Source organism: Esox lucius, chromosome 5, assembly GCF_011004845.1.
Source record: "Esox lucius isolate fEsoLuc1 chromosome 5, fEsoLuc1.pri, whole genome shotgun sequence".
Classification (NCBI taxonomy): Eukaryota; Metazoa; Chordata; class Actinopteri; order Esociformes; family Esocidae; genus Esox; species Esox lucius.
Window position 1 is genome coordinate 4,967,501 of NC_047573.1, and position 23,787 is coordinate 4,991,287.

At 49.8% G+C, this 23,787-nt stretch overlaps 1 protein-coding gene across 3 annotated transcripts in view; it reads left to right on the top strand.

Moving 5' to 3' along the window:
* Nucleotides 1-23,787, top strand: part of ehbp1 (EH domain binding protein 1) — a 147,257-nt gene that overhangs the window by 85,136 nt on the left and 38,334 nt on the right. For all 3 annotated transcript variants that reach the window (XM_034292258.1, XM_029119964.2, XM_034292259.1), the window contains 6 exons: nt 6,293-6,434; nt 10,259-10,456; nt 13,003-13,142; nt 17,104-17,239; nt 18,281-18,381; nt 21,367-21,490. In XM_034292258.1, the coding sequence (XP_034148149.1) occupies nt 6,293-6,434; nt 10,259-10,456; nt 13,003-13,142; nt 17,104-17,239; nt 18,281-18,381; nt 21,367-21,490 (841 nt within the window). The remainder of the gene's footprint in view (nt 1-6,292; nt 6,435-10,258; nt 10,457-13,002; nt 13,143-17,103; nt 17,240-18,280; nt 18,382-21,366; nt 21,491-23,787) is intronic.

The following is a 23,787-nucleotide window of genomic DNA, read 5'->3' on the forward strand; positions in this document are numbered from 1 at the left end:
GGCTGGCCATTCACCGGCCGAAACTAAAAAACATCAAACTACCCAACGTTATTCTTTTACAGGGCAAACTCTTAAGTAGTACTACACACAGCTGTTAGCAAGGCATCTTGTTAGTTGACTTGGTCGTCTCATTTGATGAGTGGTTCTCATGCCGGTGTTATTAATTAGCTCATGCTAACAGCAAGGAAACAAATGTTAGCAAGCATGGCAGCAAGTAGATGTGACTGACTCTTTGTGAATTTGGTAAATTCCTTAAAGATGGCTCTCCCACTCAGGGTTATCAATTAATCCATAGTCCATTCCATAGGCAAACCTCTCCCACCACTAAACATTTAATGTACACCCCATGGGTATATCAAATTACTCTTTAAAATGGCTACCCGGGATGTGCAGGCAGATAGGAATAAGGTAGACATTTGTCTGTATAAAAGGGGACCAGGAAATTTTGCCGAATTTCTCTTGAAGAATACCTCATTTCCAAACTGAAGGGATATTTTAGGCCTTTTTTAGATTGGGAAGGGACAAATGCTAGGGATGATTTAATGCTAGGGATGATTTTGTGGCCATAATAATGACTGTTCCCTCTTGACCGTAGTCTTTCATCCTCTTGCTATCTGCCACCCCTTCGTTCTCTTGTTTTTTCTCACTACTTTCTTTCCCTCCCTTCCCTTTTCTCCCTCTTCATCCATCCTCCTCTTCCTCCTGGCTCATACGTTAGCTTCAGAATCTATTAGGCCGTTTTGTCCAGTTCTTTATAATGTCATTTCACCACCCCCCCCCACAGGCAAATTAGTAATTAATGAACAGTAAAACATTTTTCAAATGTTTGCCCTCTTCATTTCCTCCTCCCCTGGTCTTGCTCACCCTTTGTCCTCCTCTCCTTTTCCTCCCTTTTATCTGCTCAGCCCCCTCCCCTGATTTCAGTACCCCCCCCCTCAAAAGGGGAGCTCTTCCTTTGATGTTTTCCCTCCCCCCCAAGTCAAATAGCTTGATTAGCGTGACGTGACATTGTGCGTCGATAGCTAAGTGTTACTTCAGGATACAGTGTCATTAATGGCCGTGAATCCAGATTGTGAACGTGAAAATCAGTAGGGCTCAAGGCGAGTCCCCCGGGAACATAAATATATTATGACAATGAGAATGTGAAGTCACAGTATGAAATGTCACTCTGTTTTTTGGCAGGTAGCTTTGCTGTTGAGTGGAGGGCTAGGTAGCGCAGCATTTGACCAGGGGCTTGTGTCCCCCAACAGGGATTCCAAAACTTGGTTATAATATGTGAAGGGGTAACTGGCTCGTATTTTTTTTTTTTTGGGTGTTGACTAATAACACTGGTTTTTATTAGTTGGTACTGGCCTAGTTCAGCAATGTTAGTAGTTATTTCTGTGGAGAATCTTCCGGCACTCTGTATACTGTTTTAATAGGGGCTACGCTGCAGTGGGTTTTCCTGTTATCTTTAAAACGTTATTTATTATTTTTCTCACTCAATTTCTCGTCTCTATTTCACTCTCCGCCTCGTATTCCACATGTGGATATAACACATTCTCTTAATGTGTGTGTGTGTGTGTGTGTGTGTGTGTGAGACTGTTTCCTTCAGGTGTCTTCATCCATTAGCAGATGAGAGCTGTAATTTCACACAGTCCTGGCCATGTTAATTATCAGGATGCACACTAGGTGTGTATGTGTGGGTGTGTGTGTGTGTGTGTTCGTGCATGCGCGCTATAGCCAGGTGAGAGTTGGATGGTCGTTCTGCTCACTGGCTCGTTCTGATTCCTTTAATTGGACCCTGTTTGATTCCACCGAAACAGCGCCCCCCCGGCCCTCCCCCTGGCGGTGGCACAGAGGTCACTGCTAGGAGTCGGTGGTGACCCTCGGTGTCACACAAAGGAAAGAGAAACCTTTGAACTCTAAATGCCTCCTCTGTCCTTCCCTTATCCTTTCTCTTCTGCTCCTCTCTTTCCTCTCCAGTTATTTTCTGTCCCCTCCTTTTCTCCCGTTTTCTCTCTCCTCTTCTCGCTCCTCTCTCCTTCTCTCCTCCTCTCCCCTTCTCTCCTCCCCTCTCCTCCTCTCCCCTCTTCTCGCTCCCCTCTCCTCCTCTCCTCCTCTCTCCTCTCCTGTCTTTTATTAATGGTTTTCCCATTGATATCATTGTTCCTCTACATTTCTTTTCTCTTTCTTTTTTTCTCACCATCTTCCCTGTTCGGCTCCTAATGAAACCAAATAGTTTGCCTCAGGTTTTTCTTTTCCTCTGTGTGCGAATGTGTCGTGGTGGGTGAATTGGCTGGAGCGGAGATCAAAGCAGGCCTCTAAATTGAGTGTGTGTGAGAGAGACAGCTCCTTCAATGGCATCACAAGAGCTGATCAGGCCATCAGAGAACAGACACACACTCTAACCCTCCCCCAGCATCCATCCACCCCCCAGCAATTTGCCCCAATGCTTCAAGAAATGTGAAGGAATTTCCAGACCCACACTCCGGCCATCCGTCTGTGGGAGGTACTGACTCTCCGTGAGTAAGATATGGAGGATGCAAAAGCAGTGAGGGCACCCAATGGGGTGTTGATTTTAATGTCAGATTTATTAAACGCTGAAGTTGCTTTGTGTGTCCGTAAAAAAACCGAAGACATCACACCTGGAAGACATCACACCTGGAAGACATCACACCTGGAAGACATCACACCTGGAAGACATCACACCTGGAAGACATCAACACAGACTTCACACATTTTGATACACGTAGTCTTTGTGTTTTTCCTGGTTCCTTGTCTCTAGGTTTAGATCATGTCGTCTTTTACATTTCTTACGCGTGTGTGTGTGTGTGTGTGTTCCTGTACTGGCTCGTCTGCTCACTCATTGACACAAACGACCCCGTCTTACAAAGGGCAAGCTCTTCCCGTTAAACACACTGTAACAATGTGTGTTGCCAATACACTACCTTGTTGAACACACACACACACACACACACTGTGGCCTGTCAGTGTACACAAAATCACTAACAGGGACATGTTAATCTTCTGTTTTCCTGTCCTTTTTATGAATGTGTGTGTTAAGGTGTGTGTGTGTGCGTGTGTGCGCTATGTTGCGTCTGCTGTACTCTGTCCCCCCCCCCACCACCACCACCACCACCCTTGAGCGCTTCCCTCGTTTCCCTCTTCTTTCCGACCCCCCCCCCCCCCCCCAACCCCCCAGCCTCCCCAACACCCCCCCCCACCCCCCAGCCTCCCCAACACCCCCCCCCCCCCTATCATCGGCACGCACCCGCCAAATCATAATTAGGTCCATGTAGGGTTTCTTTGATAGCCTTGTACAGTGGCTCTGCTTTAATTCCTTATCAAATGCATTGATCGCTGGGACTCTGCACGCTCATTGATCCGCGCACTCCGCCTGGCTCCCGACGATAAGCACAGGGTTCTCTCCCTCCTCTTCCCCTCCCTCCCGCCCCCCAGTCTCTCTCACTCGTCCTCCATTCTGTCTCGTCCTCCTGTCCCCCTCCTTTTCCTGCTGTTTCTCTGGCTGGTTCTTCTCTTTCTCGCTCCTTTCCTCCTTTCTTCTCTTTCTCCGTTTTTTTTTTTGCTATCTGCTTCTTTATTGCTCCTCTCCCCTGTTCCGTCTGACCGTGCTTCACACTGAAACTCACACACACTCTCTCCTCAGTGAGCTTCACCCCCGTCTCTACTGCTCAACGATCTGGTAATTGGATTTGAGGGCGCGGGAGGGAGGACAGGGAGAGGGGAAGACAGAGGGGAGAGAGATTGTTGGGGGAGATGGGGCGTGAGAGATGGAGGGAAACCCAGGTGAAATGCCCTTTTACTTCTGGGTCAGAACAAAAACCTCCACTACCTGTGCGCCTGTGTATTTGGGTGCGATTAGACAGGAACCGAAAGCACTTCTTTCCTCCCTCCCTGCCTGCCTCCCTGCCTGCCTGCCTGTTTGCCTGCCTGTCTGTGTGTGTGTGTCTGTCTTTTGTGACAAATGTATCTTCCTGCATGACTGGCTGTCTGTCTGGCACCAGTGTGTGTGTTGTGTGTGTGTGTGTGTGTGTGTGTGTGCGCGCCTGCGTGCCCGTGCTATGCTGGGCCATGTCACGCCAGGGTTCTTGAGGTGCTCAGCCGTGCGTACCCCCTCTCTGAAAAGAGCAGGCAGCCCCACAGCAGAGAGCCAGAGAGGGGGGCCCGGCCCCGATGCCAAGCCTGCCGAGGAGGCCTCTGTCCCAGCCTTGCGCTCGGCCGTTCGGGCCCTGTCGTCTCCTGGCTGGTTTGCTCCGCCAGTGAATGGAGGCCTCCGCATGACTGTCCCGTCTCTTCTCCCAGAAGTCCTCTTCCCTTCTTTTCATCCTCCCCTCACCCCTTTTATTCCATCCTCGTCCCGTTTTCCTGGTCCGAGTCCCGTTTTCCTGAACCTCATTCCAGTTTCCTCCTCTCTTACTCCCTCCTGTTTTTATGACTCTCTTGCGCTTTCTCTCTTGTTCCTTCTCTTAACGAGACGTCCCTGATTTATGATGTCCCCCGTTTGGCTCTCATGGTGTGCGTGCGTGCGTGCGTGCGTGCGTGCGTGTGCAGGTGCTACTTTGTTTGTGAACCAAATCTCCCTTGAAGTTCAGAAAAGCAAGCGACGTCTGCCGTCATGGGGGACGATTCACTAATTCCAATATTTTCTTCTCAGTGGTTTGATTTTGTGTAAAATATACAATTGGGGTCAGAGTTAGATTTCTCTTCAAGTTTCCCTCTGCAAAGAGAAATTGCTGGTTTGCCTTTAATTCTAACCAGGTTCAGTTGTACTGGAAGTGGTGCTTGGAGGACCTGAAAGGGGCAGTCTTCCTTCTGGTCTGTATCTAATCCCAGTAACCCTGGACAGTGATGGGGACATTGCCCTGCATAGGGAGCTGTCTTTCACATGTTAAATGAGTGTCTGAAATGAATGGTCCATAAGGTTCCTGAGGCAATGTTCATAATGAGAGTAGAGACTTTGTTAATCCCTGTGTCCTGAATCTGGCCCTCTTGTCATCACGGTCTCCTTATAGTTCTTGTCATTTGAAAGGTTCCTAGAATAGACATTTTAAGGACCTTTTCCCCTCAAAATTAAACCCCAAAAGTTACCTTAAATGTTCTCTGAGGACACATGGTACCTACATTCACCAGCCCAATGGTCGTTTCTACCTGCATTCACCAGCTCAATGGTCGTTTCTACCTGCATTCACCAACACCTTGGTCGTTTATACCTTTATATGTTACACTGCAGAGGCACAGACGGAGGCGTAGATCGTTGCCATTCTCCCCAATCTGCCCCCCTCACCCCCACCTTAGCTGACTGGCTGAGCTGTCTAGATATAGCATTATGCTATATTGTTAATCCTAGCCTCTGGATAGAGGGACCAGCACAAATGGAATTTCTCCTCTGCCCTCCTCTTTTCTCCTCTACTCTTTTCTGCGCTCCTCTTTTCTCCTGTCCTCCCTGAAACGTCTCGTGACAGGCCTGTATAGCGACGGCGTCTGGAGTGATGCAGTGGGTATTCTATAGATGCTGTATCTATTTTCACCAGGGTGGCGGCCTGGCTCAGAATAGCACGCCACTGCCTGAAGGACAAATGAGAGGGGTCCCATTTCTGATATCACCTTTATTGAGCCACTCGCATTACAGAAATACATGGAATAGGGGTTTATATAAAAATCTTGTTGGGGGGGGGGGGGTGGACCGGTGAGATTCCCTCTCAAACACACACACAGAGGTGGCAGGCAAGGTGACAGATTGCTGTCCGCTAACAGTGGCAACACACAACCAGTAAACATGGAAATGGGGCTTATTAGTTACTGCTGCTGTTCTGCTAATGGCTAGACGTCTGTCTCTCTGTCGGTCTCTCTGTGCGTGCGTGCGTGCGTGCGTGCGTGCGTGCGTGCGTGCGCGCCGTCTCCATGACGATCCCTTAACTGTGTGGAATACGGAGATTAAAAAGAAAGGGGAGATGTGATGGCAGAAGCGCCGATTGGCTTATTGGCTGTCTGACTTCTTGATGGGCTGGTTGGCTGGCTAACTGATTGGTTGACTGGTTTGCCTGGCTAACTGGCTGGCTGACTGATCGGTTGACTGGCTGGCTAGCTCTGTGTGCTGCTATCTCATTAGTATGGAATTGGATCAGTTGATCTCCAAATGACATTTCTGTCGTTACCGAGATGACGGCTGTTCAATACTGGATCTGTTCAACAGCGTCGGTCCAGATGTGTGTTGGTACTCTGTTACTCTCCTCTTATATCCCCGCTTTAACTCGTTTGGTAACTTCTAAAATTGTGTGTGTGTCTGTAGGAGCGGGATCTGGAGCGTCGGAGACAGCTGAGAGAGAGGGCCAGGCAGCTGATCGCGGAGGCTCGCTCTGGAGTCAAGATGTCCGACCCGCTTTATGACCCCAGTGCCAATAGAGGGAGGGGGGCAGGTGGCCCTTCTGCAGGTTAGAACCACGCCCACGGACACGCCCACAGACACGGACACGCCCACGGACACGCGCCTTTTAGCTTTTCTTTTTATTCCTCAAATATCACGACAATGACGAGCAATTAAAGATTATTTTGAAGTACCCCTTGATTTTAGCTTTCTGTTTTTCTCTCTTTCTGTTTTTACACTTAGTGGCTTTTAACCAGACTGCTGTTTCCCTTAAACACTACCGCTGCTTTTAAGTAAAAATAAATTACACGTGAATGTTGCCTCGCGCACGCGCACGGAGACACACACAGAAACACACTCACGCAAGCACAAACGTGCGCGCACACACAAACTCAGTGTAAATGATAAGCTGAAAGCCTTCACCAGTGGACACAATTCCATTACTCCGACTCTCTGAGGGTGTCTTCTCGCTAATCCCCCAAAATGCATCAGGAAAAACAAACCTCATTTGATCACTGCTGAAGGTCTCAGACACAAAAAGCAACTGTGTTTACAGCTCAATTGGGTTCCACTTTGCTCTCCTTTCTTCAGGTGTAATTATTGGTTAATCAGCGGTAGGTAGGTACACTTGTTTTGGCTGAATTACGTTTCGGGCGTAACGCGAAACACATTGATATTCGTGGTTGTGGAGTCAGCCCGGTGAATTCCCAGCTGAGCGGTTTTGCATTCCACCGTAAATTGCGGTTATTATCATAATGCCCATTATTACGCCCCTCTAGATATTGTTTTCAATCGTCTCGTCGCTTCTGACACCTCTTTCTACGGCTGTGGAGGTCAGATGGAGAGCTGTGGTGGACGGCTAAATGAACAGACCGCCACCAGCAGTGGGGGGGGGGGGGTTGGCTTTAGAGCCGTGCTGGTGTGAGAATATCAGGTCCACTTCCTGCACCTTCACACTGTTGCTCTGAGTATCCATCCCTCTGATTAAGATGCAGAGCGGAGAAGGAGATGGGGGACGACAAGCCAGAGGAAAACAACCGCTTGTAGAATTCAGACGAGACAGCAGGAGTGTAGGGAGCGGGAGGGTGAGGCGTGGGGCGGGAGGGTGAGGCGTGGGGCGGGAGGGTGAGGCGTGGGGCGGGAGGGTGAGGCGTGGGGCGGGAGGGTGAGGCGTGGGGCGGGAGGGTGAGGTGTGTGTAGGGAGAGGGAGGGTGAGGCGTGGGTAGGGAGCGGGAGGGTGAGGCGTGGGTAGGGAGCGGGAGGGTGAGGCGTGTGTAGGTGAGCGGGAGGGTGAGGCGTGGGTCGGGAGCGGGAGGGTGAGGCGTGGGTAGGTGAGCGGGAGGGTGAGGCGTGGGTAGGTGAGCGGGAGGGTGAGGCGTGTGTAGGTGAGCGGGAGGGTGAGGCGTGTGTAGGTGAGCGGGAGGGTGAGGTGTGGGTAGGTGAGCGGGAGGGTGAGGCGTGTGGAAAAGGAGGGGAGCCAGGAGGGAAGATGATGCTGGTTATTTATTGTTTATTTGTGCTTGCTGTCTTCTTGAAGTGGGCTAATTGTGGATCTCATTAAAAATGGTGTCAGGGAGGAAGAGCAGGAGGTGGAGGGGAGGAGAGAGGAGCAGCGCTGTGGGCCCTGACGCACAAGGCCTGCCGTGCAGAACGCCTAATCCTAGCCCGCCCCCCTCCTCCCCCCTCCACCGTTCCCTCCAACCACTCAGGGTCCTGTTAATTCAGGCCGGGCTCGGGGGGAGGTGTGAGGGGGGGGGTCGCCTGCAAACTTTCCAAACTCCATCACCATGGCCTCCTTTAATTAGCCAGCGTTAGTCAGCCAGCCGGGCTCCTCGCTCGCTCGCGCTCTCTCCACACATCACGGAAACCAAATTAAAAACTGGAAATGCTCTCCTTCGTCTCATCCTCTACTCTCTTCCTCCCCCCTCCCTCCCCCCCCCCCCCTTGTGCTTGCTCGCTATTTATTCCCTGTCTCGCTTTTTTAACGTGTTCACTCCTTTTCTTTCTATCTCCCCCCTTCTCTCACTTCTCCTCTTTCTGTCTTTCTTCTCTCCCCCTTAGCGCTAACTGGTGGCTAACAGGTGCTTGGCGGGATGGCCCTCCGTCACATTCAGGGCGGTTAATAAATAAAGGAAAGAATCCCGTTTATTTATTCGGCGGGTTTTTATGGTTTGGCGTTAGAAATTGTTCTTATTGTGTTGTTTTGAAGATGTTTTACTTTGTCCCTTCAGGAGGCTTAATTGTGTGTTTTCATGTTTGTTTTTGTTTGATTTTTTTGGGGCTTTCTCCAGCGTTGTTGTCACGGCAGCGGCAGTCTGAGCAGAGCTGTGGATTGGCTGGTGGTTGAGAAAGAACTGGCTCTGCTTCAGTTAGTCTGTGTCTGTAGTCAGACAGACTGCTAGTGTTTATAATTGGTGCCTCAGTTAGTCTGTGTCTGTAGTCAGACAGACAGCTAGTATTTATAATTGGTGCTTCAGTTAGTCTGTGTCTGTAGTCAGACAGACGGGTAGTATTTATAATTGGTGCTTCAGTTAGTCTGTGTCTGTAGTCAGACAGACGGGTAGTATTTATAATTGGTGCTTCAGTTAGTCTGTGTCTGTAGTCAGACAGACTGGTAGTATTTATAATTGGTGCTTCAGTTAGTCTGTGTCTGTAGTCAGACAGACGGGTAGTATTTATAATTGGTGCTTCAGTTAGTCTGTGTCTGTAGTCAGACAGACGGGTAGTATTTATAATTGGTGCTTCAGTTAGTCTGTGTCTGTAGTCAGACAGTCTGGTAGTATTTATAATTGGTGCTTCAGTTAGTCTGTGTCTGTAGTCAGACAGACTGGTAGTATTTATAATTGGTGCTTCAGTTAGTCTGTGTCTGTAGTCAGACAGACTGGTAGTATTTATAATTGGTGCTTCAGTTAGTCTGTGTCTGTAGTCAGACAGACGGGTAGTATTTATAATTGGTGCTTCAGTTAGTCTGTGTCTGTAGTCAGACAGACGGGTAGTATTTATAATTGGTGCTTCAGTTAGTCTGTGTCTGTAGTCAGACAGACGGGTAGTATTTATAATTGGTGCTTCAGTTAGTCTGTGTCTGTAGTCAGACAGACGGGTAGTATTTATAATTGGTGCTTCAGTTAGTCTGTGTCTGTAGTCAGACAGACGGGTAGTATTTATAATTGGTGCTTCAGTTAGTCTGTGTCTGTAGTCAGACAGACGGGTAGTATTTATAATTGGTGCTTCAGTTAGTCTGTGTCTGTAGTCAGACAGACGGGTAGTATTTATAATTGGTGCTTCAGTTAGTCTGTGTCTGTAGTCAGACAGACGGGTAGTATTTATAATTGGTGCTTCAGTTACTCTGTCAGAAAGACAGAATGTGTGGCCAGTTGGACAGGTCAATGTGTCCCTCCAGTAGTAGGTAGTGTTTTTTAGGACTGACATCAGCCACTGGAAAGACCTTACTGAGAGCCTGAGACAAAGGAGTGAGTTGTTCAGTTTTCCTCATCTTATAACCACCTGAAACACAACGGCTAACTACATGTTCTGAGTACTCGTCTTCCTGCTCTCCAGGTCTGCCACATTTCGGGAAATATCCTCAGTCAATTCTGTGGCGTTTCTGAAACTCGGCAACGTTTTGCAACATTCTGGTTATTCCCTCCTGATCCTAGGAATCCTGACATGAGGGGAAAGAAGCAGGATTTTCTTGAAAATGCACAAACTTTTGCAGTCCACCTCCTCCTCACCATCTGTTGTTCTGATTTCCATCTCCTCGTCTTTCATAGGGAACCGCCGTGCTTTCAGACAAGCATTAACACACTAACATACACACGCTTTGTCTCTTCCTTCCTTCCTTCTCTCCCCCCCCCCTCGCCTCTCTGGGCTGGTCTCGTCTCACCCGTTCAGATGTTTTGGATGGAGGTGCTGCTGGCGACGGGGGTGAGATGGAGAGGAGGAGGAGGAGCGATGCGGAGGAGCAGTATGATGACATTGGGTCTGAGGCCGCTCTGATAGACACTAACCCCCAGGAGGCTCCAGTCCCTGTGCTCCCCGCCCAGGGGCATCAGGAGCGTACTAACCCCAGCTCTGATCTAACCTCTTCGGGTAAACAGACCCCGTCTGACTGTGCTTCTGTGCGTCTCCTGCCAGACTGTCTGTCTGCCTGTGTCTCTCTCTCCCTGTCTTTCTCTCCCTGTCTTTCTGCCTTTCTCTCTACCTGTCTGTCTGTGTCATCTGCCTTTGCCTCTTCGTCAATTCAAACTTTCTGGTGGGTGGGGGTGGGTGGGGGTGGCTGGGTGGGTGGGTCCGAGTGTGTCATGTGCGTGAACCCACATTGAGGATTGCCCTCTGACCTTTTGCTGATGAGTGATATCATGGCCAGCTGGGTTCCCATTGGTTCTCCACTCCACAGGAGGCGGAGCTGTGTTGTAACATTCACTAGTTCTGGGAGTGTGGCCAAATGTGTTTGTCTTTTTGCTTTTCCTGCACTATTTATTTAAAAACAAGTAATTAAAAAACTTTGTCGAAAAGAGCTCCCAAGACAAAAAAAAACATAATACCTTCCCGAAAAGCATTTGTGCAATGATTTCAGAAGTAAGTTAATTACTCTTTTTTTGTTGGTTTGTTGTTGCTTCCGTTTTCTGCCAATAGGAGATAGGAAGCAGAACACTAAACTGGTAAACAAAATGGGAAAACATGAAAACCTGTATTTTGTCTTTCTTTGAAGCAGCAATCTCTCTCCGCTATTAGTTTCCCCATGTTGTTCTTAACTATGTTTGGTTTCTTTACTCCCCTGTTGTTCTGATGGAATACAAGACGTTATTCCATCATAGAGACCAATTCTTCTGAAGGGAACAATCCCAAACTGGTGTAGCACATATATGTCAGGATGCTATTTGGGACAGACTCAACTTCTTGATGAAGTGACAGCTGTCATTTATCTCCGTTGCTCGGCCGTACTTAACCTCAAACCCTCCAATCAGCACTTCTCCTAGAAGGCCACTTAATACCAGGGAACTTCATGAAAGGGAACCTATTGAAAGGGCACCTAGTTAAACGCAGGGAACTTATATTGGCACGTTTCTGTTAAATGTGGTCATTGGTCACTTCCTGTAGTGGGGATAACTTAGGTGTCATCCCACCTGTCCAGAAAGTGTTGGGAGTCCCATCCGTCTGTCTGTCCCGTTCCCCGAGTTGGCAGACCTGTTTACATCTTATGTATTTGTGTGCGCCGGGCCGTCTGAGGCAAGCAAAGTTTTGGACACATTTCACCCAGGCTCTCTGCCCAGCCCAGATAAGTGTGTGCGTGTGCGTGGAGCGTGGGTCACACATGAAACATTTTCCTTCCAGCTCTTTCATCTCCAGTCCAGTACTCAGCCTGGCCAGACCCCTCAGAGAGGGTGGGGGGGAGGGAGGGAGGGCACTGTGCTTACCTGGCATGGGAAGTGGCGCTGGAAGAGAAAGAACTGTGGAGTGATACAGAGAGGAAGAGACCGGTCTAGTTGGGGAAGCAATGGAGAGAGTAGAGGGAGAGAGTAGAGGGAAGTGGGGGAGAGTAGTGAAGGAGTGGCTGAGCAATTGTTCTCTCTAGGCTCAAGGTTACGCTTTCAGAAAAAATGCATACAGGCCATCTGGTTTACCTGGTTCCCAGAATCCTTTCCTCTGGTTTACCTGGTTCCCAGAATCCTTTCCTCTGGTTTACCTGGTTCCCAGAATCCTTTCCTCTGGTTTACCTGGTTCCCAGAATCCTTTCCTGTGGTTTACCTGGTTCCCAGAATCCTTTCCTCTGGTTTACCTGCTTCCCAGAATCCTCTCCTCTGGTTTACCTGCTTCCCAGAATCCTCTCCTCTGGTTTACCTGCTTTCCAGAATACTTTCCTCTAGTTTCCCAGAAGCTCTCTCCATAGTCACCAGCCTTCATGGTAGGTGTCACATGAGATTCAATGTGGTCCCAGAGTGCAGTGCAACATGGGAGGAGACGGTCAGTGAACACATGCTGCTCTTCACGTGGGTTAGATGTACTGGCCCTGCTACCCTTCACGTGGGTTAGATGTACTGGCCCTGCTGCTCTTCACGTTGGTTAGATGTACTGGCCCTGTTGCTCTTCACGTGGGTTAGATGTACTGGCCCTGTTGCTCTTCACGTGAGTTAGATGTACTGGCCCTGTTGCTCTTCACGTGGGTTAGATGTACTGGCCCTGTTGCTCTTCACGTGGGTTAGATGTACTGGCCCTGTTGCTCTTCACGTGAGTTAGATGTACTGGCCCTGCTGCTCTTCACGCATTGTGTATCTCATCCCGACTGGTAAGATTTACTGGTGTATCGATGTTGTTGACACGTAAAGAGAGGGACATGGAGGTGGAGAGAGGAGTGTGTTTTAGTGTACAGGAGTCTTCGTCAGCCCCCTCAGATGTCCCAAACCCATCTTATTTCATTCCCGTTCATCTCTGGATATGTCTGTCATCCTCGCTTATTTACGGTATATCTATCTGTCTTTGTTCTTTGTACATCTGTTATCTTTTAATGTGTGGAGGAGATTTGACTGAAATGCAACCCGAGCCTGTGTGTCTTATCTGTCTGGATGGCCTCCTCTCCTCGTGTGTGTGTGTGTGGGTGTGTGTTTGTAAGTACATGTGTGTTTCCCTCTCTCTAGGTTTGAACAGCAAACATGTGGACCTGAAGCTGAAGATGGTGGAGCTCAGACCAGGAGGAACCAACTCTTCCTCATCTCCGTCTTCCTCCTCTTCCTCTCCCTCCGTCTCCTCGTCCGTGTCTCCGCTCAGCCCCACAGAGGTTTGGATAAAACACACGCTTGCGCGCTCACATACAGCTGTATTTGTCTTTAGTAATTTCTCTGACCTCTGACCTGCGTCCCGCTTCCTCGTCTCGTCTATCTGACCCCGGCGTGACCCTCTCATGCACAAGTCTGTTTGACCACCTCATCCAGAACCGCTTGAGTTGATCCCCTCTCTGCGTACATGAAGTGATACAAAGCCCTGACACACACACTGGCATATTAATGGAACTCAACTCGGCTACATATGCCTGTCGTAAAGCTGCTATGACCTTTCGTTGTGTGTGTGTGTGTGTGTGTGTGTGTGTGTGTGTGTGTGTGTGTGTAGAGTGTCTGTTGGGGAGAAGCACAGTCCTGGGTGTGTGTGTGTGGGTGTGTGTGTGGGTGTGTGTGTATAGGACAGGCACAGTCCTGTGTGTGTGTGTGTGTAGGACAGGCACAGTCCTGTGTGTGTGTGTGTGTGTGTGTGTGTGTGTGTAGGACAGGCACAGTCCTGTGTGTGTGTGTGTGTGTGTGTAGGACAGGCACAGTCCTGTGTGTGTGTGTGTGTGTAGGACAGGCACAGTCCTGTGTGTGTGTGTGTGTGTGTGTGTGTGTGTGTGTAGGACAGGCACAGTCCTGTGTGTGTGTGTGTGTGTGTGTGTGTGTAGGACAGGCACAGTCCTGTGTGTGTGTGTGTGTGTGTGTGTGTAGGACAGGCACAGTCCTGTGTGTGTGTGTGTGTGTGTGTGTAGGACAGGCACAGTCCTGTGTGTGTGTGTGTAGGACAGGCACAGTCCTGTGTGTGTGTGTGTGTGTGTGTGTGTGTGTAGGACAGGCACAGTCCTGTGTGTGTGTGTGTGTGTGTGTGTGTGTGTGTGTGTGTGTGTGTGTGTGTGTGTGTGTGGGACCGGCACAGTCCTGTGTGTGAGTGTAGGACAGGCACAGTCCTGTGTGTGTGTGTGTGTGTAGGAGAGGCACAGTCCTGTGTGTGTGTGTGTGTGTGTGTAGGAGAGGCACAGTCCTGTGTGTGTGTGTGTGTGTGTGTGTGTGTGTGTGTGTGTGTGTGTGTGTGTGTGTGTGTGTGTGTGTGTGTGTGTGTGTGTGTGTGTGTGTGTGTGGGAGAGGCACAGTCCTGTGTGCGTGTGTGTGTGTGTGTGTGTGGGAGAGGCACAGTCCTGTGTGTGTGTGTGTGTGGGAGAGGCACAGTCCTGTGTGTGTGTGTGTGTGTGTGTGGGAGAGGCACAGTCCTGTGTGTGTGTGTGTGTGTGTGTGTGTGTAGGAGAGGCACAGTCCTGTGTGTGTGTGTGTGTGTGTGGGAGAGGCACAGTCCTGTGTGTGTGTGTGTGTGTGTGTGTGTGTGTGTGGGAGAGGCACAGTCCTGTGTGTGTGTGTGTGTGTGTAGGAGAGGCACAGTCCTGTGTGTGTGTGTGTGTGTGTGTGTGTGGGAGAGGCACAGTCCTGTGTGTGTGTGTGTGTGTGTGTGTGTGAACGTGTTGCCTGTCAGTGACACGGTGGGGAAATCCCAACATCTGTTTAATTGATCTTGTGCGAAATGGTTGTGTGTGTTTGGGAAAGGGAGGCGGGGCCTTTGTGGACGGTACGTTTGCAGGTTGACGCTCACACGCCTGCTCACGCTCACACGCCTGCTCACGCTCACACTGCTTTTAAACAAACTCTCAGGATGTATTCTTTTCCCCCATGCATCCTGTCAATTAAAAAATAGGCAAATGATCAAAACAAAACCAAACATTGCAGTAGTAATTAATCTAGGTAACTAGCCCCACATGAGCCTGTGGTCCCAGGGAGGTCTGCAGGCTATCAGCCCCCGCCACCCCCCCCAGAGGATCAGCCTTCCCAAAAGGCTTTGGGGCTGTGGGAGCATCTCCCTGACTCTCATTAGCAATTGTGTGTATGCGCAGCCTCGTTGGTGCACGATAAGGCCCTGCGACGCCCAGCAGACCGCAACGTTAGTCAACCACACACACACCATCCTTAACACACACACACACACACCATCCTTAACACACACACACACCATCTCACCCCTAGACCAAACTGGTATAATCGGCATGGCCACAACTATCTGTGCCGATGAGGGCTGATAATATGGGGGGGGGGGGGTGTGTGTGTATCTGCTTGTCCCAGGACTTTGGGGGGGGTCATAGGGGGCCCGGAGGTCAGGTGTTTTTGCGGAGTGTTTACGTATGTGTGTTTGTCTGGGACTTTAAACAAGCAACTTCACAGCTTTTGACCCCTGTGTACTCAACCTCAGGACATTAAGAGCCAAAATCTGCTGCTGCGCACACACACACACACACACACACACACACACACAAAGACTGTGTTTTAACTGACAGTTTGATTAACATAACACTGGTAAATTGTCAATCCAGTCAACAAAATAATTTGGAGAATTCAGTATTTTACAATATAGATGGTATAGTGTTCTGCAATCTGGATGACATAGTATTCTAGAATCTGGATGACATAGTATTCTAGAATCTGGATGACATGGTATTCTAGAATCTGGATGACATGGTATTCTACAGTTTGGATCACATAATATTCTTCATTTGTTATAATATCTGGATCGTATAGTACACTGAAATCCTGATAGTATACTGTCATGTTACTGTGTGACCAGCTCAGCTGTTTTAGAGGTTTCAATACAATGTTGTAACTCTATGTATGGGAAGGCAAATGGCCTCTTGGTCGGAGCATCAGACCAGTAACCCAGTTGTTGCTGAATCTAATCTTCTAGCTGGCGAGGTGGGAATTAAAACCTTCCTTGAACAAGTCTGTTAACCCTAATTTATCCAATATGTCGCACTGGATAAGACCATCAGCTAAATGACTAAAATATATAATGCAGAACTGAAACCAGGAGACCAGGAACTGCACATTATGCTTGTTACAGTGGAAGTAGCTGAGTGACTAAGCCAGCCAAATAAGCTCAGTGATGAAAACTTCAACCAAAACCAAAAAGAAAAAAGTGGTGGTTGGAATAATCTCCCTGGTGAAGAGCGTTGACAGGCGGAGCAAGTTTGACGTTTCTAATAGTAAGCGAGAGTTGTGCCGATTCCTTCAGAGGTAGGAAATAATTGCTGACGTTTTTAATTAAAAAAACTCCCACTCTCTCCGCATGTTTCTCCAGCAGCTGTGTACACCACACACACTGTTGTTAAACTTGCGATATAACACACACCACTGATAAACTAGCAATATAATGCACCCTGTTGCTAAACTAGTGACGTAACACACACACACACTGCAGCTGAACTAGTGATATAACACACACACGTTCTGCAGTTGAACTAGTGATATTACACACACACACACACCTCTGCTGAACGAGTGATATATAATACACACACACTGCAGCTGAACTAGTGATATTGCACACACACACACACACACCGTCGTCTGGGTCTCAAGGGGGTGGAACGTGTTCTTCCCTAATTGTCAACTTTATTACCACGTTTCGCCCTCTTATTAACTAGCGAGTAGCAGGAGCTGTCAGTTTCCACATGGCTTGGCATATTGGACCCACATCTGCTCGTAATGACAAAGTATCTGTGTGTGTTTTGTGTTTGTCTGTGGGAGCTGTTGCCATAGTGAGAAGTGTGTGTGTGTGTCTTCTAAACACGCGTTACATTTGAAAACAATAGCTTTGCCTTTGCATAATCTGAATACATTTTCTGGCTCGTCGAGGTTTTGCTGAAACTCAACTTAATTGCCCTTTCTTTTTTTGTGCGCGCGGGTGGGGGGGGTGGAGTGAGAGACTGATAAGAAAGCGAGGAGGAGGGGGTTATCAAACTAACAAAATGAGTCAAAAAGGAGTCAACTTATCTGTGATTGGTTTGTTTGATCATTAATCAATCAATATTATTATTTTTGAGACTTGAAACGTGTGTGTGCATTTTGTTTGTTGTGTAGTTAGTGTGTTTGTGTGGTCTCTTCACATGATTGTGTGTCCAGAGCGATGCCGACCTGCAGGCTGAGCGTTTCCGGAGGGCATCCGAGAGGCTTCGGAGTCCTGTGGTGTTTAACAAGGAGCCGGCCGTGAGGAAAACACAACTCAAGTCCTTCAGCCAGTATGTGGACCCCAGACCAGGTGAGACACGCACCTCTCACACACACTCCACCACACACACTCCACCACACCCCTCTCACACACACTCCACCACACCCCTCTCACACACACTCCACCACACCCCTCTCACACACACTCCCCCACACCCCTCTCACACACACTCCCCCACACTCCTCTCACACACACTCCCCCACACCCCTCTCACACACACCCCCCCACACTCCTCTCACACACACTCCACCACACCCCTCTCACACACACTCCTCTCACACACACTCCACCACACCCCTCTCACACACACTCCACCACACCCCTCTCACACACACTCCACCACACCCCTCTCACACACACTCCACCACACACACTCCACCACACCCCTCTCACACACACTCCACCACACACCCCTCTCACACACACTCCACCACACACCCCTCTCACACACACTCCACCACACACCCCTCTCACACACACTCCACCACACACCTGTCTCACACACACTCCACCACACACCTGTCTCACACACACTCCCCCACACACCTGTCTCACACACACGCTCCCCCACACACCTGTCTCACACACACGCTCCCCCACACACCTGTCTCACACACACGCTCCCCCACACCCCTGTCTCACACACACACGCTCCCCCACACCCCTGTCTCACACACACACGCTCCCCCACACCCCTGTCTCACACACACACGCTCCCCCACACCCCTGTCTCACACACACGCTCCCCCACACCCCTGTCTCACACACACACGCTCCCCCACACCCCTGTCTCACACACACACGCTCCCCCACACCCCTGTCTCACACACACACGCTCCCCCACACCCCTGTCTCACACACACACGCTCCCCCATACCCCTGTCTCACACACACACGCTCCCCCATACCCCTGTCTCACACACACACGCTCCCCCACACCCCTGTCTCACACACACACGCTCCCCCACACCCCTGTCTCACACACACACGCTCCCCCACACCCCTGTCTCACACACACACACACCTTCTCTCCTTCTCTCACTCTCTCATCCTTGTTTTCTTGTCTTCCAGACATAAAGCGTCAGAGATCAGTGCCAGAGGATCTGAGGAGGGCCGGCCAGGAGAGAGGCCTGGCTATAGACACCGACGCTCCAAAGCCTTATGAAGATGAAGTACTTTATGCATATATAATCCCTCTCTCTCCCTCCCTCTGGTCCTCCATGCCTTTATCTCTCTCCCTTCAACCTTTCTCCTTCATTATGTCTCACTCCAGCATTCTGGCAAATCATTTCCGCAAATATGTTTGGAGTGAAAGTAGCACGCCAGAGAGGAGGTTGTCCGGTATTCCTGCGCCTCACCTTAAAGGCCTCTCTTTAGCCCTGTGCCTCCCTCACCTTAAAGGCCTCTCTTTAGCCCTGTGCCTCCCTCACCTTAAAGGCCTCTCTTTAGCCCTGCCTCGCTCACCTTAAAGGCCTCTCTTTAACCCTGCGCCTCACCTTAAGGGAGCAGAGAAGGAACAAGTGAATGAAAAATGAATGGCACTTCTTTCTTCCCTCCACACAGAGATCTCCAGTATTGATCAGAGAAGGTTGAGGGGGTGGGGGTTTTAATTATTACAAAAGCAAGATACTGCTGCACCTCCACTACGCAGATTGGATTTGTGTGCTCGTGTGTGTGTCTGTGTGTGTGTCTGTGTGTGCGCGTCACGAGAAACACAGAATCTCCCTATCCTCAGCCCCTCCTCCTTTCCTCCCCTCTGCTGGCCCTGTGTATCCCCCTATCGAGCCTCCCCCCTCTCCCCTGGCCCGGTGCCTCCCCCCTCTCCCCTGGCCCGGTGCCTCCCCCCGGTGGAGCCTTGGGGTTAATGGGTGTTGAACCTTTCCATTATCCCCATCAGCCCTGAATTACCTGCTGAGTGATGTTTGCATTAATATAATATATATGCTAATGCTCGCGGCCTAATTAAGGCCGTCCGTGGTCCGTGCCAGCCGGGCTGGAATAGGCTGATCATGTGTAAAATTGATTTGAGGAGGAGAAATATGTGATGGAGCGAGAGAGGGTATGGTGGGAGGGAGAGAGTGATGAGAGCGCTTGGGTCTGGGAGTATGCACCTCACAAACAAAGTTGCTCGCCCACACACACACACACACACACACACACACTCTCAGACACACACTCATATGTGGGAGTGCTGGTCTGGGTGGAATACAGGAATCCAACTGTCTCTCTCCCTTGCCTTCATTGGTTGCGTCAGCAGGTTATATTTATATACTTTTTTTCCCCCAAGGAATCTTTAGTAGCCAGATTTGAATAAGAAATGTTCATACGTTATTTTTTTTGTACTCAGTCTCAGGAACGTGAAGTGGAAATGGTACAGGGAGGGGTTGAAGGATGTCTCACAGGGGGGGGGGCGGGGGGGGGGCGGGGGGGGGTGGGTGTTGCTGGGAGACCGGTTTGGTAAGGTGTTTGTGTCAGAGGTCAGATTTGTCCAGTGTGAAGCAGAACAGTTTATTTGCGCATCCCAACGCCCCTGGGACACTTGAAGAGTAAGCAGTGGCTCTTTAATGGGGCCATCGATCCTGAACTGGGGTGATGAGTCTTTAATTCATGCGATTGTCCCTGAACAGGTGTGATGAGTCTTTAATAGTGGCTATAGTCCCTAAACAGGGGGGATGAGTCTTTAATAGTGGCTATAGTCCCTAAACAGGGGGGATGAGTCTTTAATAGTGGCTATAGTCCCTAAACAGGGGGGATGAGTCTTTAATAGTGGCTATAGTCCCTAAACAGGGGGGATGAGTCTTTAATAGTGGCTATAGTCCCTAAACAGGGGGGATGAGTCTTTAATAGTGGCTATAGTCCCTAAACACGGGGGATGAGTCTTTAATAGTGGCTATAGTCCCTAAACAGGGGGGATGAGTCTTTAATAGTGGCTATAGTCCCTAAACAGGGGGGATGAGTCTTTAATAGTGGCTATAGTCCCTAAACAGGGGGGATGAGTCTTTAATAGTGGCTATAGTCCCTAAACAGGGGGGATGAGTCTTTAATAGTGGCTATAGTCCCTAAACAGGGGGGATGAGTCTTTAATAGTGGCTATAGTCCCTAAACAGGGGGGATGAGTCTTTAATAGTGGCTATAGTCCCTAAACACGGGGGATGAGTCTTTAATAGTGGCTATAGTCCCTAAACAGGGGGGATGAGTCTTTAATAGTGGCTATAGTCCCTAAACAGGGGGGATGAGTCTTTAATAGTGGCTATAGTCCCTAAACAGGGGGGATGAGTCTTTAATAGTGGCTATAGTCCCTAAACAGGGGGGATGAGTCTTTAATAGTGGCTATAGTCCCTAAACAGGGGGATGAGTCTTTAATAGTGGCTATAGTCCCTAAACAGGGGGGATGAGTCTTTAATAGGGGCTATAGTCCCTAAACAGGGGGGATGAGTCTTTAATAGGGGCTATAGTCCCTAAACAGGGAGGATGAGTCTTTTATAGGGGCGATAGATCCTAAACAGGGGGGATGAGTCTGTAATAGGGGCGATGTGGCCTGCAGAAGTGGCGGTATGTTTTTCACAGGGATGGAGGGGCTTAACGGGGAGAGTGTGGAGCTGGGTGCATGTTTCCTGTTGTTTAGGGGACTTAGCAACAGGTTAAGGAGGTGTGGTGTTTCTGTTTAGTCAAGTGTGTGTAGGGAGGGGTCATTCAGCAGGTATATATTAGCCTCATTTGTTTTCCCACACTAGTGTGTTTTCAAGTGTGTTAACTGTGGCTAGAAGACCGAACTGTAAGTCAGTCTCTATCGTCTTCAGTAAGCTCTGCTGCCTGTGTCTGGTCACAGCTCTTTGAAGAGAGGGGATGAAGAGAGCCAAAACTAGAAACCCAGAGCCGGGCATTAACGAGTGAACAACAGTAACTATAAGATGGCCATTGTCATGGGACCCTGTCTGTATTTCCAAAATAAAAGTCCCCCCCCCGTGTCTTTCATCCTCCTGTTTCAAATCAAACAAACTGAATTTTATAGTAGCTGTGAATCCTTTTTGATGAATTCTAATCACTCCCCTTTTTTTTTTTTATCTGTGTCTCCCTCTATTCTTTCCTTCTCTCTGTTTCCCTCTCTACCTTTTTCTTGTTCTGCCTCTTCTTGCCCCCCCCCCCCCCCCCATCAGAAGGCGTTCAAAGACACCAGTCAGTACGTGGTAGGGGAGCTGTCTGCGCTGGAGAGCGAGCAGCGGCACATTGACGCCCGGGCAGCGCGCGTTGAGAAGAGGCTGCGCTATCTCATGGACACAGGTACCAAGCCCAATTACACTGGAAAACTGTTCTGGCAAATTGAGCGTTTCACACAAACTCTCACGGAGTTGGGGAAGTGTGTGTGCGGGGGAGGGGAGGGGTGGGGTGGGGGCCGAGTCCCGAGACGCGCCCAGTTCCCCCGCAGCGTGCCTAGCGGGCGTTTGACGGGGCTTGCCGTCTGTAACGCGCTCGGAGCCTTTGGAGCGATGAGTGTTGTGTGGCTACGGGGGGGGGGGGGGGGGGGGCTATGACCGGCTGGCTGGTGGATATGAAAAGGGGGGAGAGACGCGAGGAGAGAGGGTGGGGGGGCGGAAGGGTGAGGGCATGGGGGAGAGAGGGAGAGGCTTCTGGACCAGGGTGATAAGAGCGTCTTCATGGGAAACGATAACTGGTGCTGATAGCGTCTAAAGTGTGTGTGTGTGTGTGTGTGTGTGTGTGTGTGTGTGTGTGTGTGTGTGTGTGTGTGAAAGCGCTCCAGCCACCTGAGTTCATACTAGTGAACAGTGCGCTCAGCCATGCCACCCCCCCCGTCTGGCCTTTATTGATATGCTGAAGATGGGGGGGGGGGGTTGTGGATGGGACATGCTAAATAAACATCTTACAATAATGTAGGAGATAGTGTACACACACAAACACACACACACACTACAGACTAACTACTCTAAGGACGCTGACACACACACTCCTTCGTCACACACGCTCCCTCCTCAACACACACACACTCCCTCCTCAACACACACACGCTCCCTCCTCAACACACACACGCTCCCTCCTCAACACACACACAAACACACATGCTCCCTCCTCAACACACACACACAAACACACACGCTCCCTCCTCAACACACACACACAAACACACACGCTCCCTCCTCAACACAAACACACACGCTCCCTCCTCAACACACACACACAAACACACACGCTCCCTCCTCAACACACACACGCTCCCACCTCAACACACACACGCTCCCTCCTCAACACACACACGCTCCCTCCTCAACACACACACAAACACACACGCTCCCTCCTCAACACACACACAAACACACACGCTCCCTCCTCAACACACACACAAACACACACGCTCCCTCCTCAACACACACACAAACACACACGCTCCCTCCTCAACACACACACAAACACACACGCTCCCTCCTCAACACACACACAAACACACACGCTCCCTCCTCAACAAACCCAGACACACAGAGGAGAGCGTTCTGGTCCTGATAGACAATTTATCTTCATATGGAGAGGCTTTTCGGAAGGAGGGCAGAGAACAGAGGGGAGAGTAGAGGGGACAACGGACAAGAAAACAGGGAGGGAGAGTAGGGGAGAAGAGAAGGAGGGAGTTAGAAAAAGAAAGCGGGGAAGCTGTTTGATTTGTCTATGCTCCAGTCCTACTTGGGCCACATCCAGGCTATCTTTTAGTTTTGTGGATTTCTCGGACTCCCTCCCTCCCCTCCATCCTCCCTCCCTCCCTCCACCCCCCACCCCCCCCCCCTCAGCCCTGTAGTAGCGATGGCATTGTGTCAATCTGAAGGGTTTTTTCCTCTCTGCTGATAAAGGAGCCTTAGCCGGCAGGAGCATAGGTTGTTTACCGGCTAAAACGTGCGCGCACACACACACAGACAAACTAAAAAAAACACACACACACGCACACTCTCCTCCTGCTACACACACGCATACACACGCACACTGTCTCTCTTGTACACACACACACACACACACACACTCTGAGACAGATTTATATTACACACCGACACCCAGTGAGCCCCCCTGTAAAATAAGATAGAAGGCGAGCGAGGCTGGCCGGGGGGGGCTGGAGCATTCAGAATAATAACAGCGGAACAGTATCAGGAGCTGGAGAATTCAACCCTGCATACTCCTCCTAAAACCCCTTGTAGCATCAGTCACCAATGAAATGGAGAAAATGCTGTTTGGGTAAACATGGAGAGAGAGTGTGCGCCTCCTATCTCCCTGCCCCTCGAGGTCTGTAGCGGCATTTGTTCCCACCTTTACTCCTCTCCATCTACTCCCGCTTCTTTTTCCTCTTCTCCCTCCTCTCACACTCCTTCTTCCTTCCTCCTCTCACGCTCCTTCTTCCTTCCTCCTCTCACGCTCCTTCCTCCTCTCACGCTCCTTCCTCCTCTCACGCTCCTTCCTCCTCTCACGCTCCTTCTTCCTTCCTCCTCTCACGCTCCTTCTTCCTCCTCTTTTTCTTCCTCTTCTCACTCTTATATTTCATTCGCTCCTTATTCTCCTTCCTCCTCTAATTCATCCTCCTTCAGTTT